This window comes from Dendrobium catenatum, unplaced genomic scaffold (genome assembly GCF_001605985.2).
Source record: "Dendrobium catenatum unplaced genomic scaffold, ASM160598v2 fragScaff_scaffold_1557, whole genome shotgun sequence".
Taxonomy (NCBI): domain Eukaryota; kingdom Viridiplantae; phylum Streptophyta; class Magnoliopsida; order Asparagales; family Orchidaceae; genus Dendrobium; species Dendrobium catenatum.
Genome location: NW_021320019.1, coordinates 4563554 through 4583560, shown reverse-complemented (window position 1 = coordinate 4583560; position 20007 = coordinate 4563554). Strand labels below are relative to the sequence as shown.

General features: G+C 34.2%; 1 protein-coding gene across 15 annotated transcripts; it reads right to left on the bottom strand.

Annotated features, from left to right (window-relative positions):
* Positions 1 to 219: 219 nt before the first annotated feature.
* On the bottom strand, positions 220 to 18338 carry LOC110111168. 15 transcript variants are annotated; one of them, XR_003702977.1, is made up of 7 exons: positions 17954 to 18335; positions 5982 to 6136; positions 5769 to 5835; positions 5601 to 5652; positions 5408 to 5511; positions 916 to 1030; positions 220 to 568 (listed from the first exon to the last, which is right to left on the bottom strand). XR_003702977.1 is itself a non-coding variant. In XM_028700599.1 (6 exons), exons 1-5 carry the CDS (start codon positions 18294 to 18296, stop codon positions 5427 to 5429), a joined length of 702 nt encoding a protein of 233 aa, XP_028556432.1. In that variant the 5' UTR covers positions 18297 to 18334; the 3' UTR covers positions 220 to 568; positions 5388 to 5426. The 15 variants fall into 15 exon arrangements, 8 of the variants coding, with proteins under 8 accessions (XP_028556432.1, XP_028556429.1, XP_028556433.1 ...); XR_003702982.1 differs by having other exon boundaries at positions 5609 to 5652; XR_003702976.1 differs by having other exon boundaries at positions 5388 to 5511; positions 17954 to 18334.
* Between the last annotated feature and the right edge of the window lie 1669 nt (positions 18339 to 20007).

Below are 20007 nucleotides of genomic sequence, written 5' to 3'. Positions count from 1 at the left end.
AAACAATACCAATAAGGAAACCTGGGAACACCGCAAGTATCAGAGATCCAGCAATACCAAGAAAGAGGCCGGCTAGAGGACCCCAAGCCATCCAATATTGAATCAAAGTTTAGGCTTCGCTTGGGTGGCTTTCCTAATGCTTTTTAAAGCAGCTTTTTAATACAAAATTTTTTAATTCAGAATACTAAAAAATTGTTTTAGAAAACAGTTAAAAAACTATTCCAAACAAAATCTTAATATGTTCTTTGATAACATCACCATATATCCATTTATCCAGCTTAAACTTAACAGTTTTTAACAATTTTGGCTCTAATAAAGGATGAGCTAGAAGCATTGTGGCCAAACTTCCTGTTGTTTCTTTCAATCCAAATAAAATAAATAGCACAGCAGGTAAGAAACAAGTGAAAATGGACAAATCCCACTCTGATTTGTCGCATGGCCTCTTGTTTCCATTTAGGGTGGCTTGTGAAATCAGGTACAGTAATCAGAAAATGCAGCAGCAGTAGAATCAGAAAGTGACAGTATCTTTTCCACCATCAATGGATTGAAACCTTGGAGATCATTAAAACTAAGAAGAGAAATAATTAATGCCTACAGTTTAGTAGCAGATAAAGATAGGAGAATTCATTGCCGATATCCAAGGTAAATATTAACATCAAGAACAGTCATTCTAGAAGGGTAAAGTTTTGTTTGAGACAACTTTCTTATTACTCCATAAAATAAGTTTTTAGTAAAAAAATTTCTAAACTAAAAATTTCTGTATTAAAAAATTATTTTAGAAATCAATAAGAAAACTATTCCAAACGAAGCCTAAAACTAAAGTAGACAAGTTGGTGGAGAAATTTCATTATAACTCTTATCAATAACAGGAATGAATCCAGCTAGCTGCATTGTTCACTCTAGGGAAGAAGGTACCAGCTTTTGCAGATGTTTCTTCAGAAAAGCAGATGTTTCTTCAGCAGTAATTTAGGCATTTCGATTTCTTTTCTAACAAGTACTTAATTTAGACATCCAAGGGCTTTGTGATTTGCTGCAAAATAGATTCAAGTAAAAGGTAATTTGAAAAAACTACTTACTGAGTGTTTGATTTGAAATAAAGAGCACTTAATCGACATCAAGCCATTTCACAATCAATTTCTTACTAAAAAGTGCTTCTAAGTAGATGAACTTAATTAGGCTGCATTACTATGCACATGAAATGGAGTAATTTGCATCTACTTGATTTGGGAGGGACAAAACAACCTCTAACAAAAGGCCAAAACTTATCAAATTCAAGCTAAATAATAGATCTGGTCAATTCTCAGTGGATACTAACATAATCAAAGCTTGAAATAACAAATCCAACTGCCTAACAAATACAACACGCTATGTCGCTTACATCTACAATGCATATGGTCGAGAGGAACAGTGAAGAACTGCATGGAATAAAAGTTAATGAAATATTGAGGGTTAACTTTAGGGTTGTTAAATACAGTGGATTATATTTTTGAATATTAATTGAATTTGGTATAATAAAAAATCTAGTTTTAGGTCTCCCTCTTTAATGCCTTGAATTTATTTTTAATGTAAATATTTGTTTATGCAAAGCGTTTTAGAATGCAGCCTTTTGAAAGTATCACATATTCTTCGGTCTGTGCTTAATTAGCTTGTGCATGCGTTATCAGAACGGATGGAAAAATTGCAGTAAAAAATGCACTTCTGATATAACATTTTTTGGGGACTTTTGAGTGAATTTAATTGCAATATCAATGCACATACCAAATATTTCCCCAAAAAAAAAAAAAAAAAAATGCACATACCAATGTTTGCATTTGGCCCGAGTCACAAGGAAGGAGCTCAAGCTCCCCCAACAATTAAACCCTAAGTATCTTTTTTTCCTAACCAAGTGAATAGATTAAAGCAACTTTCTTCAGAATGTCAGTAGATTTGCAGGCAAGCTAATGGATGCAATGTGACAAAACGTAAAATTTCAAGGGCAGGTCTTCTGCCTTCAGGGAAGGGAAGAAGCGGCTGCCCAATGGATCCTAAGTATTCCCTTGTCATTTCTGCAACCGTAATGTGATATATTTTTTGCATCTGTTCGTCTCAATATTATGCTCTCGTATGGTCTAGGGGTGTCAAAATGCATTTTCAGGTCGAGTTCGGATCCAACTTGAAATAGATCTGCCTTCAACTGACATGACCCAAACCCGACCCAATTAACTAAACGGGTCAATAACTAGACCTGAACTATCTCTAACCCGATTTTACCTGACCCGACCCACTGACCCAGTTGAGTGCGATGGGTGACTGAGTGCGGGCGGTCGAGCAGGCAAGCGAGCGCGTTCGGCGGGCAAGTCTAGCAGATGAGCATGACGGACGAGCACGGGTTGCTTTCGGGTTGACCCAAACCCAGCCCAAAATGTCAATTGGGTCAAGATATGAAACTCGAACCCAACCCGGGTCGGGTTTTTGAGTTGTGTCAAATATTGACACCACTAGCATGTTCTTTAGATATAATGTTTCGAATAGTGGAAAAGCAAGGAAATAACCTTCACGTTGGGCTTCAACGGGTTTTTTCTTAAACTGCACAAGGAGAAGCTCTTAATCAGGTATACACTTTTATTTTAGCAAATGTTAGAGCTTATTGCAATAGGTTTAATTGTTAATAACTGAAGAAGATAAATGCTAATCAAGTTTTAATGAAATTGATTCCCTAATTTAGTCCCACAAAAAGATCCAAACTCCAAATTAGAAAATTTGTGATATCACATGATTTTCCTTTTTCCGCTAATTCATATAATTGTCATATGGTCAAAAAGCAAGTACTAATGTCAAGAAATATAAAAGAAAACTTTTGAGCCTCAACATAACACGATTAAAGTTATATAAGCTAAAATCTTATCAAGCCTCATCAACTTAGCACCAATACAAGTCCTTACCTTTCATTTTTATCCTTTTTATGTAGTTGACTTGGAAACTTGAACGAAGAACTAGGGTGAAGCACGGCGAGAGAATACTGGTACATTGAAACCTTGCCTTGTTCTCTGTAACAAATACAATCTTCATAATTTCAAACAATATTTGTTATTAAATCAAACAAAATCTCTACTTTCTGGACCAACAGAAGGTTTTGAATATCATATCAACAACTCCAGATGAACCCAAAGCGATATAGAAGGCAATCACTGATTTCATTTCTAGCTAAAATAATCCAGAGAAAATAAGATATGCAGTTCATAAACTACACACTGCTAGTTTAAAATTTTTTGTTGATTTCCTAAATAAATTATATGAAAATTATCTGGATAGGTTTCCTCTGTACAGATATCTTTCCTTAATTTCACAATAGAGTGACTCGTTAACTCTTATAATGCAGCAATCAGTGTCTCTCTTCTGAAAATATAATTATGAAAGAGGGCAGTTCTCTTGCAGGGCTAGCAGAATTGGTTGCAGAGCTATTTAATCTAAAAATGATGGAGACAGCCCAATATAGTCTTCATAAATGTAAAATATTTGTTTATTAGTTGCACTAGTAACTTGAAAGCCTTAATACAATTTAGTTTTGTTCTTTATTGTGGGCTCCTTTTACTTTACACAGAGGTCAACATTTATGATGAAATGCTGCGTTGAGATTTGCAAGAAAAATAAAAAATTCAAATGTACTAGAGATACTCTAGAATTGATAGCAAATGAAAAGGGTATAAACAAGGAGCTTCAATGCTCGCTTAAGAACAGAGCCACTACTGCCAAACTAAAACTGGCGCATACACACAATACATGCCTACTAACATGATATGCATATGCTATGGATATCTTGGAGGAGTCCAACAGTCTAAGTTCAAATCAATTAGCTAACATTTCACTGGATTAATATGTGCATTTATTTAGTTTCTTTGTTTTCGTGCGACACAACGGATCTCCGAAGAACCTAACATGATCATTTTGAATTTTCAAAGAAATGTAATTATTTTCTTGACTATCAGTGGTGATGAGGACGAGAGAACAAAAGAAGGTAGAAAATAAATATTACTTCATTAATTAGGGGCATTTCATTTATTTAAATACAGTTATCCTTTTAAGCTTTATCTCTTCATTTTGAAAAGATCTCCTCCTTCATATGGATGTAAAGAATTTTTGTACCCACCATTATTTAGGTTGTACTTTAGAATCCAAATCGCATGATAGTTAAAGTTACAATTTACAAACCACCTGATTACACAGACCATAAACTCATGAAATGGCAGGTGCCAACTTAGAGTTCCTCATACTCTTTCACCCCTACGCTTGCTTAAATGATATAAAGCCCTAAAAAGGAGAATCATAAATAGCATTCAAAAGAAGGCCCTCTGGTGTTTACCTATTTAATATATTTGCCAAATACGGAGCTAGGCATATGTTAGGCCTGGACTGGCTCAAGGAGGGCCGGCTGAACCAGCCTAGGGGCTGGGCTGGTTTACTCTAGACGGGCAAAGCAAGCTGTCGCCCCCCTTGTGGGGCCCATTACTTGAAGAGGAGGGGGTGGTTTAGGCAGGTTTTGATTTAGAGAGGAGCTGTTTGGTAATTGGAATTATATTTGTCTGCTTTAAATAGATAGGAGGGATTAGGGTTAGAGTTATCTTGTAATTGGCTGAATTCTGTTTTTGTGCTTAAGTTTGCTTGGTCTCTAGCAGCGTCTAGAAAATTTGGGAGAGATAGATCCTCCTCTCGAATTGAGGAGCAATTGTATCTTGTTATTTTCTTCTCTATTTCATCCATTACTACATTGTTCTTGCAATGCCTCTTTGATACTTTTGAAATTTGTGGTGGGAAATCTCTGAAATCAAATCATTGATAGGTTTCTCTTGAATTCTACAAGTGTCCCTATCAGCATCATCACAACAAATATGTTCTTAAAGCCTCAACCCATAAGGACAGGTTGATCAACTGACTTAAGAAGCAACCTCAAATCTAATAGCAAAAAAATAAATTATGAAAGTCTGGACATGCTAAGCTGCCAAATCAAACTAGCCAAACCAGCAATCAAAATTCCAAATTCAAACAATGGGGAACTTGTATAGTGAGAAATTGTTTTTATTGAATAAAATATCAAAAATATAAGTTTGTTCATCGCAGTTTTCATTTCCTTATTTTTTTAGTTATACGTCTGTATCTATACAATCTTTACAAAACCTAACTGAAGCAATGAAAACACTTTAGTTCCTTCTAGCTAGAAAGCACTTTAGTCAAAACAGCATATAGGTGCATGAACACAGATCAATTGTCGGAAAAGCTGTTCTTCTGATATAAGTTTTTAACTTAGAGTACATTGATGTTGATGTACATTGCTTCTACATGTAGAATGCTTAATGCCTTGCACTAAAAACATACATTGACCAAATAATTTACATGTAGTTCTATCTATTTACTTGTGAACCGTGATCCTAACCATTATGTGGTTGAGGTATTCAACTTTTATCCCATATCCACCGGCTCGGTTTGAAAATTTGCTTCAGAAGAGCCATTTTAGGGACATTCCAGTGCTCCACATGCCTTTTAAGAGCATAGATGGAAGAAATAAGCAAACAAACATTTAAATAATCGCAGAAAGAGAGGTATTAATCACTGAAATTTCTTAATACCTGCAGACCTTTCCAGAATATATATCAAAATAGTACTCCGTGTATCCAGTAGCTGAATGGAAAACAAAGAAAATTTTATATTACTAAGAGGACTTCCAATTAACAGTAAGGATATAAGAAGATATTGAGAAGTTTGAGAAGGCCAAGTAGCTGATAAAAAAAGCACACCAGAAAGAATAGGCCTCCAAGGAAATGACATGACACAGCTAAAACGCCAGTGCCCAATTCCTTTATCCTGTGATATGTTGTGGCAACCAATTACTCGCTTTGATCAACCATTTATTTGGAAATTTAAAACTTAATGCTTTTTGCAAAAAATTACAGTTTCCATGCTATCAGACTAAATCTAGAAATAGGTAAATACAAATATGATAAAATTACCTCACATTCTTCCCATTTCATTAGTTCCATGTTGGATTTCTCAAGTAATGATCCAAAATTTGAACAATTCCTCTTGAATCGGCGAAGACCTCTAAATGAACCAGCAGGATCAGCAAATTCACAGTCCTCATTGTAAGCACTCAAAGTCAGATTTCCTAGAGATGAGAAACAATGATTGGTTAGTATTCGAGGGAAATAAAATGCGGATGCCCAAGTTGGGTTAGGGCCATCTCTATTAGATCCAAATCTTAATTATCTATTTCATATCTCAAGTGAATTACATATATTCGAAGTAATCATGCATCTCAATCTCCACTCAGAGTGAGGGTTCTCCATATCATGCAAGACCACCCCTCCAGAAATTATTGCACATTGCATGCCAATCATCAAGGAGTTAGTTCACTTAAAATTTAGTGGTTTATTGGTTTGGCTGGAAGCCCATGCTTGGAATGGGTTTGAGAGCTTTTATAGTTTAAAGTACTTGTTAGATCTCGCCCACTTGGAAGGCACCATCAGAAAGGTAACAGGCAAACTTCATTCTTGGAAAGTTGAAAATCAGTTTTAGGGCAGGTTTTAGTGTAAAATGGAAATGATAGTTAATTATCAATTGTAAGTAGTGTAGGTTAAGGATTATGTGCAGTCTAAATAAACACAAGAATTAAGACAACATAAACTACATTCATGTAGGAAATTATTGCCCTTGCTCATTAAAATCACCTTGTGAAATATGTTCAATCTATATTCAAATACATGCATCAAAATAAGTTGGTCCCAAGAACACACAACTATGTGAAGGCAAAATAGCCGTTATTTGCCTACATACCATGTTTCAGACATCAAGTACATAATCAAGGAGAAATATCATGATTATTACTATTGGTTTTCGATCATTGAAATAAGGGTGATAAGAGTTACAAATCTCATCATTACCTATGAGCCACATACTGCCTATCAAAACAATGAATTAAAGAGCCCAAATTGGACTTGATATATTGGTAGATACAAATCCTACCTATAAGCTATTGATCTGCCGCTAGTACAGCAGGAACCTAACTGCTTGTTATATGGCATATGTGAGGCTATCTCTACCCAATCATGTTAAACAGTAAACGAGATACCAATAATGTCTAGCTGCCTGTAAATGGAAACCACAACAAAGAAACTTCTACTAAACAGGTAAATAGGCTGGGTAGGAAGCAAACAACTAGGATTTGTACAAGGAAGACAGCCACTGGAGCTAACACAGCACATCTGATATAAGTTAAGTCCGAAGAATATAATGAAATAAAACACCTCATACAGCCATAACCAATGACGATGGAATTATATTGTTTAAGGAGCAATATGATCATGGTTTTGACAACTGGTCTGGATCGGTCAGTTCAACCGGTTCAATCGTGAACCGTTCATATGGCTAGTTTGGTCTTCATGAAAAACCGGTCCAGCATCAAACCGGTTTGAACCGCCGGGTCAATTGGCCAACCGTTGAACCAGTTTCAGTTTTTAAAACCAGGCCTCTTCAATTCATAATATATTTAAATTATTTAATTTAATATAAAATATTTTATTAAAAATAAACTAATTTAAATATAACAAATTTTATTTAATAATATCATACAATTTTAAATTATTATGTATTAAACATTAGTAAATCATACCCACATGGTTCCATCACCCCATGTGGGCTTTTAACCCAAAATATAAGAAAAGCTATATAAACAACACAATACAAACCTCCTAAGTGATGTTGAACTAAACAACTAGCATAACTTTTTACAATGAGTGTATGTTAGATTGCTTCCATGAGAATTATTTGAAAAAAAATTATACATAATATTCAAATAAAAAATGATTATAATAAATTTTAAAGTTCTTAAATTTATAATTATCTTAAAAGTAGGAAGTTCGCAATGTCCATAACAACTAATCTGTGGGCAAGAACAAGAAGTTCGTATCGAAATACTACAATTCACCTATGAGAAGGAATAGGAAATTCGCAGTGCCCACAACAACTAGTTTGCAAGCAAGGGCAAAGTGTTTGTATCAAATAAATCAGTCTATTTATGGGAGAGATAGGAGAACTTATAGCAAGCAAGATAAGTCTCCTACGAATACTAGTATGATCTCTTAATGTCTATTGAACAAGCATTCTCTGTAAGCTATACTGAGTGGAATAATAATGACAAAGGGACATCTTCTATGTGTTACAAATTAAACCTAATTTAGAGTAACGCCACCGGATCCGCAACATATGTATAAGCGAACAGAAGGCGTTCGTAGGCCCTTAAATGAAATCCCGGGCTATTTTCTAAGTAAAATCACTTGCGCAATGGATTATGTTTAAATATTTTAAAATGCCCCTAATATATTAAATATGATCCATTGAACTAAATATATCCCTCCATGTGCTCCGATAGACCTATTAAAATTACAAATACAGATAGCCGAGAATGCTGCGCAGGGTCAAATACTACAACCCGCATGTGCTCCAATCGTCACATCTAAGTCTTAAATCCGATGATTCGAGAATGTTGTGCGGGTCTAATATTCAAATTTCATCCTCCTCGAAAAGACTGGAGTCGACATGACTTGAAGTATAAAATGCCTCCCAAAATTCTTACCAAAAATAAATTTAATGCATGTTGGGAGTATCACTACAATTCATCCTCAAATAGTCTATTGCTAACAAGGACGTGGCACGTACCCTCTAATCGGGTGGTTTTGTCGCAAAATGACACCATTATATTACGATCACGGCCAAAGCCCGTATATTCCCTAAAGGCGTCAAACTCTTGAGTGATGAATCATAGGGTATATTCGATAGGCATAAAGCCCTCTGTCAGCTAAAGTGGATTCAGATATATCCCCTTAGACAAACACCAACCCAGGTCTATAAGGTATTCTTGGATGAAGCAACCCTTATATTATTTCATAATTATTACAAAGTTATCTTATTATTTAAATATCATTTAAATATTTTTAATATTTATTATGTCATCTAGTTCGAACCCGGTTGAACCATTTCACCTTGAACCTCTATCTCTTTTTTGGTTATATCTCCGGTCCAGTTTTCAAAACCATGAATATGATACCCAATAATTCTTTTTTACTTCCATGATTCCTTTTTACTTTAATGACCAAAGCACAAGTAAAACAATGCTTTATAAATTAGTGCATGACTTGTTTATCAAACATGCATATATTATGAGGATACATTAGTCGTTTAATTAACCAACCACATTAGGTGATAATTTTAATAGATATAATGATTTCAATAACAATAATTTTCAACTATATAAAAGCAAAAAAAAAATCAAAGAGAAAAAATAAAAGTGATAAAATAATACATAAATATCAAAAATACTCATGAGGTTGAGTTGTTGACCTCTAATTGTTGGAGAACCCGACCGACTCCACCTCAGCCACGATCAAACCAACACAAAGAAACTACCCATGACTCTACACGTCGCTCCCACGATCGCACAACCGTCGCTCCTCACGACTCAAAATAGGAAACTCTCCCTCATTTGCTCTCACGCTCTCAGAATCGCAAGCAAAAAGAAGAAAGAAGATTTCGGGAAACTTACATTGCTCTCGCTCGACGACCGAACCTCCTGTAAGCCCGTCGGCCTTCAACGCTTGAAGCCGTTCGACTTCTGACTGACCACAACCTCCTGCTTCCGTCGACCTCGCCGTCGTACCCTGAGTCGACGCCGACCACACCGCCGACGAGCCCATCCGACGCCGCCTCCGACTCGATGCCCTAGCCTCCCGTGTGTGACTCCCGCCGCTCTGCCCTAGCCCGATCGGGCTTTGCTTCTCCTGAGAAAGTGTGAGACGAATGTAAGGTGGAGTGAGATTGTGTGTGAAAATGAGGCATCGATAAACATTTTCAAGAAGAAGCTTGTGAGCAATAAACTAATAGCACTAGTAGCAAGAATCATTGAGTAGCAAAAAATAAAACTAGAAGCCGAGAAACCGTGTAGAGAAGAACCATTAAGAAATAACTAGCTCTAATTGGAGAGAACGAGAATCTATGAGCAAGACTCAATAACTAGTAAAAATAATGAGAATAAGTAAACAATTGTGCCTACTTATTATGGTAAATGTTGAATTGAACCATAAAATTTGAACTAGGATTTCATTTTGAACTAGATCCAAGCACGCAACGCTAATAATCGATATGGCGAAGCAGTGATATAGGCATGCTTTATTGTGAGGTTGAGCTTCACAAGCAAGCGAAGCCCAGGGCCATCATATCACTTTGCCTCTCTCCAAAAAGGTGCTTTTAATAATACTAGATTTATTAAAAGTAAAAAACCACGAATCACCACAAAGTGTAAACTCTGCGCTTCGTTGATCCACATTTTTAAAAACACTACATTGAGATCTATTTAGGATAGTTGCTGCTACTTGAAGTCAGTTGGGAAACAATTGTAAGTAAACCTGTTAGAAGTTGATGTGGTTGAAGTTATTACTGCTGCTTGAAAAATCAAGCTAACAAGTTGTTGTGCTGTTGCTTTATGTGATCAAATAATCTAGATGCCCTAAGTTATATTAAAGCACATACAAATTATTAATTACTTATCAAATGTAATCCCACGCATTTTATTAGATTATTTTTTGAGAATCCATGTTGAGATAAGTAAAACAAGTTCTTTCTAGATGCCCCATTTTCAATTCCTCGCATGATCAAAAATCACAATCCTATAAAAACCTCAACCAACAATCTCCTAAAATAAAATTAGAAAGAAAAAAGTAAAATATAAAAAACTTCAAAGGGCATGAATGCCACAAGATTCCAAGATCATAAATCTACAAGCCTAAATCATCAATATCACACAAAAAAGAGCAGAAAACAAAACATGCTCTTTGTAAATTTATGAGGGCAATGAATCTAAGTGAGAGATCAGAAGCATATTTAACTAAAAATGTGAAAAAATTGATCCTTCTCCTTCTCAATTACCATCCAAGCACTCAAATTCCCTATTCCCGTACTTCTTAAGAACATGTCCAATGCTTTCCCAATTTAAATTGGGGATATAATCCTATATTATGCAGTAGAAATGTTCAATGCTGAAGGGTACTTCTGTCGAGAAAAGAAAAAAAGGGGAACATAGGCGGACACCAACAAGAGATTGGGATCTCAAATAGAGTTGTGAAAAGGTTGGAATGCATTGAGAAAGATATGTGCCAAGCAAAGATGCAGTGGCTTTTTATAAAGCAAAGCAGGTTAAAAGTTGTGTCAAACAAACCCTTAGGTCCCTAGCACTTTCTGAAATTTCAAGAGTGTTCCTTAGTTTCTAGTCTTCAAGTTGGCAGCCATAATGTTACAACATCAGCTAATTTTCGTTAATTTCAACTGTACCATTTTTTTTTTTTATGAGTATTGGGTTTTGGATCATACTAGATAGCTAAAAAACATAGCTTAGCAATATTAGTGATCGGCTTTAGCATATAGGCTTAAGATTTTGGCATGAAAATTGAATTTAATCATCGGTGTATTAGGCCATCTCCAACCGAACGTGAAACGAGCGATTGTCATCTGCCACGAGCTCCAACCGAATACAAGATTCAATGGCATTTTTGCGAGATGAATAGTGTGAAGCCAATATACAAAGCCAAGATCAGAAAATTATGTTAATATATTTATTTCAAAATGTAGGCTCTTTATTATTAGGAGCGAAGTCATGATTTTTTTCATATGGGGGCACAAAAGCAATGTATTGTATACAAAAGACTATTAACTATACCTATTCTCCAAAAAAAAAACTATTAACTATATCTGACAGAAAGAAGTGACTCTATCTCCGCCTCTAAACTCTCCACAAGGATCATTGACCATGACTGGTAGCGGCGGAAGGGACGAAGGAAACGCGGAAGGAAGCAAATTTAGGAGAAGCGTGGAACGATAGAAGAAGCGTGAGGGGAAAAGAAATAAAAGCTTTTTTTTAATTAAGGATTACCAAAACTTTTTTTTTTTATCTGACAGAAAGAAGTGACTCTATCTCCGCCTCTAAACTCTCCACAAGGATCATTGACCATGACTGGCAGCGGCGGAAGGGACGAAGGAAATGCGGAAGGAAGCAAATTTAGGAGAAGCGTTGAACGATAGAAGAAGCGTGAGGGGAAAAGAAATAAAAGCTTTTTTTTAATTAAGGATTACCAAAACTTTTTTTTTTTTTGAAATCGTATCTAGCTTAATTAGGCATTCATTAAGAGGCTAGTGGGGCCCCGTGCCCTCAGGGCCCCATGCTAAATCAGCCCTTGTTCAGTATTAAGATGAAATCCAGCTCCAAACACATTATTTTTTAACTGTAGGTTCTTCATTTTAAATAATTTTGAAAAAATACATTAACCAAATTTTTTTATTTTGAAATAATTATATTAGACTAATTTTTTATTTTGAAATAAAAATATTAACCAAATAAATATAAAAAAAGATATGAGAAAGAATATACTAAAATATTATCTGGGATTTGTTAAATTCTGGGATTGGATAAATCTCGAATGTACAACTTAAATCTGGGATTTACTAAATCCCTCAATTTGGCGGATTTAATGGGATTTACAGAGTGGAAGAAGAGTTACACACGGCGCCCATATCGTGAAGCTCAACATTCGCCCTTATTTACAGAAATCAACAGAGTCATCGCTCTACCCCGTCAACCTCTCTAAGTCATCTTCTTCTCTAGATTGCTACTTCGCTTCTTCAGGCACACGCGACACAGGTAGGTTCTTTCTCCGATTTTGGATTACCCGCGTTCACATCGTCTGCCCTATTTTCGATTTTTTCCCCGTAAAGACTATCATAATTTATAATTAGAAGACCAATTTTTGTGCGCTTTTTTTCTTCTTTTTCGTTATGTAGGCATGTGAGTGTTATCTTAGTTTTTTGTTTTGTAAATATATGTTGGTCGATGTGTAGACAATTATGCTTAAATAATGCTACTGTTCAGTTTTCAGCTTATCTCAAGTTGTTAAGCTAATTATTTTCATATAGTTTATGTTGTCGTAGCTTGTATATTAATAAGTTAATTATTTTCAGAATAACTCATGTCATATTATTCACTTTAATTTATAGATATTGTCATGCTACTCATGTTGAACTATTGCGTAATAATATGGTGTTTGTTATGTTAACTCGATAAATAATTGCTTAGCAGTACATTAGTTAGACTAAATAAAATCAGAATGAAACGATTGTTTTACATTGGGTTTGGAAAATAAAATTTTAAATTCATGAGTGAAACGAATCATATAATGTCATCCATCTCAAAAATTATGTGTTTGATTTTTATTGGAGAGTTTGTAAAGCTAGAAAAGGTATAACTCATGAAAATACTCTATAAATTTTAATTACAAATGCAAGGGCAATCAAATTATGAACTTACAATATTTTTTCTTAATATTTGATAGAAATGAAAATGTTTCTAAAAGGCAATGGTTAGACTCATGATAGTTTTAGCTCTCACCCTCGTGCATGTGAAGATATCACTATCCACTCTGGTTATCCTAAAAGCATAATCCTGAAACCCTAGGTGGTCGGAGGAGCACAATGTTGTGCTTGTCGAGCTTATTTCTGAGTAATTCGTACATGATAATATATGTAACGATAACTTAAAAAAGGAGCAATGGTTAAATCTTATTGTTGTGTTGAACGAAGATTTGGGTATATATTACACTGAATCTTCTATAATAATTAGATTCAAAAATATGAAATTTGACTTTCGAACACTTTATCAATTATAAATCGTAGTGGTTGAGGTTGAGTTACACATACTAATTGCCACTGAGAAGTTGTTGGATGAAATTGATTAGATAATGATTTTCTTCTGTAATTTTACTTATGATTAATTTCACATCAGGCCGAACAACTATGCATTTTCTTACGCGGTGTAGCACACGTATATAATCATCAATAATTATGTGAGTTTTTTCAGCATTTATTAAAAACTGTAAGCATGTACTTCAATCAGGTACTACAGCCTATTATATATTTATCGAACGAATTTATAAGTTTATCTCCAATAGATGTTGATTATCATCCATTCGTGCATGCAAATGAATATATTTACCCATTCTTCAAAAATGCAGTTAGAGCGATAGATGATATATATATTTCAGCAGTTATCAGTAAAAATTTACAAAATTATTATCGTAATAATAAGGGATTTACTTCACAGAATATAAAAATTGCGGTGTCATTTGATCAATAATTCATATATGTAGCAACCTCTAAATATGAGGGATCTGCTACGGGCATGCATGCATTTAGATGGGTTGTGGAATGATAATAATTTAAAGCATCCCGTAATATATATTACTTAGTTCATTCTGGTTATGCAAATACCAATAAATTTATTGCACCATTTTGTGGATATTTATATCACTTAGCCAATTGTTATGAAAGTATGCATAAACGATACGATGTTAAGCAAAAATTATTTAATCACCGACACGCACAAATACGTAATATGGTTGAACAAACTTTTGGGGTTTTGAAGGAATGTTCTCAGGTTTTGACGCACATGCGACAGTTTCCATTGAGTATTCAAGCAGATATAGTCATTACATGCGTCATTTTGCATAACTTTATTGGTTGATATCATGGACATGATCTCTCTACTTCAATATATCACAGGCGAAAATGCAGCATGAAGCTAAAGGTGGGAAAGTTGATATGTCATATGAGGATCTCAATTTACATGCGACAATAAGAGAAAGAATTCAGGATTAAGCTATAAGGCATAATATAATATGAATTTATGAAATACTTTGATAAGAATTTTAGTTTGTGTTTTATATCTCTAACTATATTACATTTTTTAATAATTTCTTTATTTTAAATTGCAAATTAAAAAAATTAATCGTCCTGAAAAAATTTATCTCTACATGTAATATATATGAAGTCAACTAAAAATTTAAACCTTTCTCTTATAAGATGAAGTATTAAATAAGTGAATGCTTTAAATTTTCAGTTGACTTTATATATATTACATTTGAATATAAATTTTTTCACGATCAATTTTTTAAATTTATAATTTAAAAAAAAAATAAAGAAATTATTATAAAATCTAATATAGTTAGAGATATAAAACACAAATCAAAATTTTATCCGAGCATTCCATAAATTAATGACGATATTGTGCTTTATAGCTTCACCTTTAATTCTTTCTCCTATTATCACGTGTAAATTGAGATCCTCATTAAATATATTAACTTCTCCACCTTGAGTATCATGCTGGATTTTCATCTGTGACATATTAAAATAGAGATCATGTCTGTGGTATAGGCCAATAAAGTTGTGCAAAACGACACAAGTATTGATTATATTTGCTTGAACACTAAATAGAAATTGTTGCATGTGCATCAAAACTTAAAAATGTTCCTTTCAAATCTTAAAAGTTTGCTCAACCACATTGTGTAGTTGTACGTGTCGGTGGTTAAATAACTCTTGTTTAACAGCATATTACCTATATATACTTCTACAATAATTGGCTAAGTGATATCGATATTCGCAAAATGATGCAATCAATTTATCAGTATTTGAATAACCAAAATCATCTAAGTAATATCTACTACGGGGTATTTCAAACTATCATTGTTCCATTACCCATCTAAGCACACGCATGTCCGCAACAGATTTCTCCAATCCAGAGACTACATATACGAACTGTCAATCAAAGAACACTGCAACCATTACATTTTATAAAGTAAATCTTTTACTATTAAGATAAAGATTTTATAAATTTTTACTAACTGTTGAAATATATGTATCATATATCGCTCAAACTGTATTTCTAAATAATGACTAAAATTGTTCATTTATACGCACAAATGGATGACAACTTATAAGTTTGTCCACCAAAGACACAACATTTTGTAGTACCTAACTGAAATACATACTCACAACTTCTAAGGAATGCTAGAAAAACTAACATAATTGTCGATAGCTATGCGTATGTGCTACACCATGTAAAAAAATGTCTAACTATTTTGTTAGATGTGAAATTAATCATAAGCAAAATTACAAAAAAAATCATTACCTACCAATTTTATCTCACAACTCTTCAATGGTAATTGATATGTATAACTGAACTCCAACCACTCTGATTTGTTCATTGATAAAGCATTAGGAAGTCAGTTTTTATATTTTTGAATCTGATTATTATACAAGATTTAGTGTAATATATATACAAACATTTGTTTAACATAACAACAAGATTTGACCACTACTCCCTCCTTAAGTTACTGTTATGTACAATATTGTGTATGAATTGCTCAAACAGAAGCTCGGCAAGAACAACGTTGTGCTCCTTCGATTACCTAAGATTTTGATATGTGCTTTTAAGATGGCCAGAATGAATAGAGATATCGTCGCCTATATAAGGTAAAGAGTTAAAGCTATCATGCATCAAATCATTATCATTTAGAAAGCTCTTCATTTCTATTAAATATTAAGAAAATATATTTTAAATTTATAATTTGATTGTTCTTGCATTTGTAATTAAATTTTATAGAGTATTTTCATAAGTAATATCATTTTTAACTTCACAAACTCTCCAATAAAGATCAAACGTATAACTTTTGAGATAGATGACATTAGAAGACTCGTTGCTAACGGATTCAAAAATTTTTTGTCAAACCAAATTTAAAATGCTAGCTTCATTCTGATTTTATTTTGTCTAATCACCGTACTATCAAATAATTATTTATTATGTTAACATAATAAATAAGATATTATTATGCAATAATACAACTTGAGTAACATGATAATATTTATAAATTAAAGTAAATAATATAACATGAATTATTCTAAAAATAATTAACTTATCAACATATAAGCTACAATGACATAAACTATCTGAAAATAATTAGCTTAACAACTTGAGGTAAGTTGAAAACTGAACAGTAGTAATTTTTAAGCATAATAATATATACATCGACTAATGTATATTTATAAAATTAAAAATTAAGATAGCACATACATGCTTACATAACGAAAAAGAAGAAAAAAAAAAGCACACAAATCGGTCTTCTATGGGCAGACGCGAGTAATCCAAAGCCGGAGAAATAACCTACCTATGTCGTATGTGCCGAAGAAGCTAAGCAGTAATCCGAAGAAGAAGAGGACTGGGAGAGGTTTAAGGGTGTCAATATTTGACACTACACGAAACCCGACTCGAACCCGACCCAGAAATTTTCGGTTGACCCAACAGGTTTCGTTTAAAATGAGCGACCCGCACCTGCCCCGGCTGCCCGCGAACCTGCCTTGGTTGCCTACGCACTGCCCGCGGCTGCTCGAGCAGCTGCCTGCGTAACCGCGCCTACTAAGGCCGCTCGCGCCTGTCAGCCCTCAGCCCGTTTGTCCGAGGCTTCCCGCGCACCTGTTTGGCTGGATTTAGCTTAAATCCGACTTAAATCCAACTATAAATTCGATACCAAACAGCCACTAAAAAACGAGAAATTATTCTGTGCGGAATCCGGTTATAGAGCTGTGTTCGGATGCCAGTAAAATCATTACACGTGGCGTGCTTACGTGGAAAGTTAAGATATTCATTTGACTTCTTACCCAACCAGTTTGTCTTTTCGGACTAACTGCAGACGAAGAGAAATCCGCAATAAATAAGCAGTAAATAAGCAGAAAATGCGCAACATATACACAACAAATATTCAATGAATATGCAACAAATACACAATAAAATACCCGATCAATACGCACATTTTAAGCAACGAATACGCAATAAATACTCAATCAATACGCAAGTCAAATAAATATCGAAGACTTTTAACTTTCCACGTAAGCATCCGAACACAGCTCTATAACCGGATTTCGCACAGAATAATTTCTCCTAAAAAACATCGACTTCGAAAAGCCAAACAAATGTCACTTTGTACGACGATTGACACCACAAGGGGAAAAACATTATAAGGAGTCTCTTAAGAGAGAAGACATAATAATTCCCAACCTGTAACAAAATACGAACGCCGGAAGTCATCCTTAATGGCTTCAACTACTCGACCGCGATCTAGAATCCCCAACTCATCGTCACTAACTTTGGAAAGCTCTTCCTGCAGCGGAGTGGGACGGAAGAAGGACGCGGCGATACCCAATAGCTCCGATCCATACCAGGCAACGCGAAGCACCGCGTTCTCCGATTTGGAGCCTCCATCGCCGGGTGACGAGCTAGGTTTCTGCCACTGGCTACGGAACACACAGTTTGCCGGAAGTGGTGCCTTTAGCCGGCTGTTAGTGCTCAGATATGAGGGCTTGAAGAGAAGAAAAGTCGAGGAGCAGAGGGAGGAAGCCATTGTCGCATATTGATAACTTCATATGTGTGGTACAGATTGTGAAGGTTATGTAGCAAGTCCAGTTGCTGTCAGTAAATGTATTATTAGGATTTTATTTGGTCCGGTTACCTGACCTGACCTTTAGGTTCGGACGTCAGTAAAATAGTGTCACGTATTCTTATTATTTATCGTGCGGTCCGACAACCCCAACCCAGAACATAGACGTGATTGTTATGTTCGCGTGTTGTTAGGTATTGCTCGGTATTGGTCGATTTTGCTCGGGAATAACAAGAAATACCATTCCTGTGAAGACCAATGCCAAGCAATACGGAGCAATACCGAATAATACCGAGCAATACCGAGCAATATCGAGTTTTGCTCGATATTGGTCTTTACAAAGCGATATTTTTCATTATTGTCAAGCAATACCTAGCAATACCTAGCAATATCTAGCAATATCGAGCAATACCTAGAGCAATATCGAGCAATACACGAACATAGCAATCCCGGGTCAAGCCGTCGGGCCGCGCGGTATTGAGTAAGACCGCGTAGCGATATGTTATTGACGTCCGAACGTAGAGCTACGTCAGGTCACCTGACCTAATAATTGTTCGTAGTATTAGTTTATGACTGTTGTGATTAAAAAAAAAAGTTTATTACTGTTGTGATAAAGAGAAACTCTTAAGGCCAAAATTTAATTAGGACTATAGATTGTTAAATTAAACAGAAAAAAACGTAAATTAAATTAAATTCATAAAAGATATAATTTGTTAAATCATTTTACATTTTCTGTAAAAATTAAAAATAAATCCTGATTTAAAAATAAAAACCTAAAATCATTTTGAATTTCTTAAGAAAATTAGAAATTATTTTGAATTTTTTCAAAAAAATCTGAAATTATTTTACGTTTTCTTAAAAAGACCCAAAAGTCAAAATTATTAAGCTTTTAGATGATTTTTTTATTATTTCTTAAAATAATTTTGTAGTACAACTAAAAAATTAAGGAAACCTAGGTCTTTAAAAATGAAAAATGATTTTACTTTTTTACTTTTAAAACATTTTTTATTATATATAATAAAATATTTGGTATAATTGTGTAATGTCTTAATTACTTAGAAGATATTCTTATATATATATATATATCAAATTTACTTTATATTAAAAGATGAAATTAAAAATATATTTAATTTAAATTAATGAATTAAAATTAAATTGCATCTTCTTAAGAAAATCATAAATTATTTTGAGTTTTTTAAGAAAAGCACAAATTATTTTAGGTTTTCTCAAGAAAATGCAAAACAATTTCAAGTTTTTGGAGAAAACCCCAAATGATTTTTGTTTTCTAGAAAAACTCAAAATGAATTTGTCTTCTCGTCGAGCCATTCGATTCGAATATAAGGTCGTTAAAATCGAGACCTTCCAACAGCACTTCGAGTCTTCGATTTAGACTCATTTTGGCTCGGATCGAGTTGAATTTGTGTTCGTTGGGTTAGTATTTCCGAGACGCTCAGTTCGACTGTAAGTTTCTGCAAATCAGAGTTTTGGATGGTCTCTGAATTAATTTTAGAAGTTCCACATTGATTTTTGCCTCGACATTCATGCCCGATCAAGATAATTTCATGATGACATATCAAAATTAAATTCATAAAAGAGATAACAATCTGCTGAATTTGATTTAAAAAAAATTCATTTTGTGCTTGTGTGCGGAGGAGTCGAGCTACTCGATAAGCGT

Bases quoted from the DNA above. Each gene is read 5' to 3' on its own strand.
- LOC110111168 (XM_028700596.1), bottom strand. From the start codon at position 18,296: ATGGCTTCCTCCCTCTGCTCCTCGACTTTTCTTCTCTTCAAGCCCTCA. The intron at 6,137-17,953 runs GTTGGGAATTAT...TCTCATCTCTAG, and splicing joins GCGTTCGTATTTTGTTACAG to GAAATCTGACTTTGAGTGCT. The intron at 5,653-5,768 runs GTGTGCTTTTTT...TTTTCCATTCAG, and splicing joins TTGGAGGCCTATTCTTTCTG to CTACTGGATACACGGAGTAC.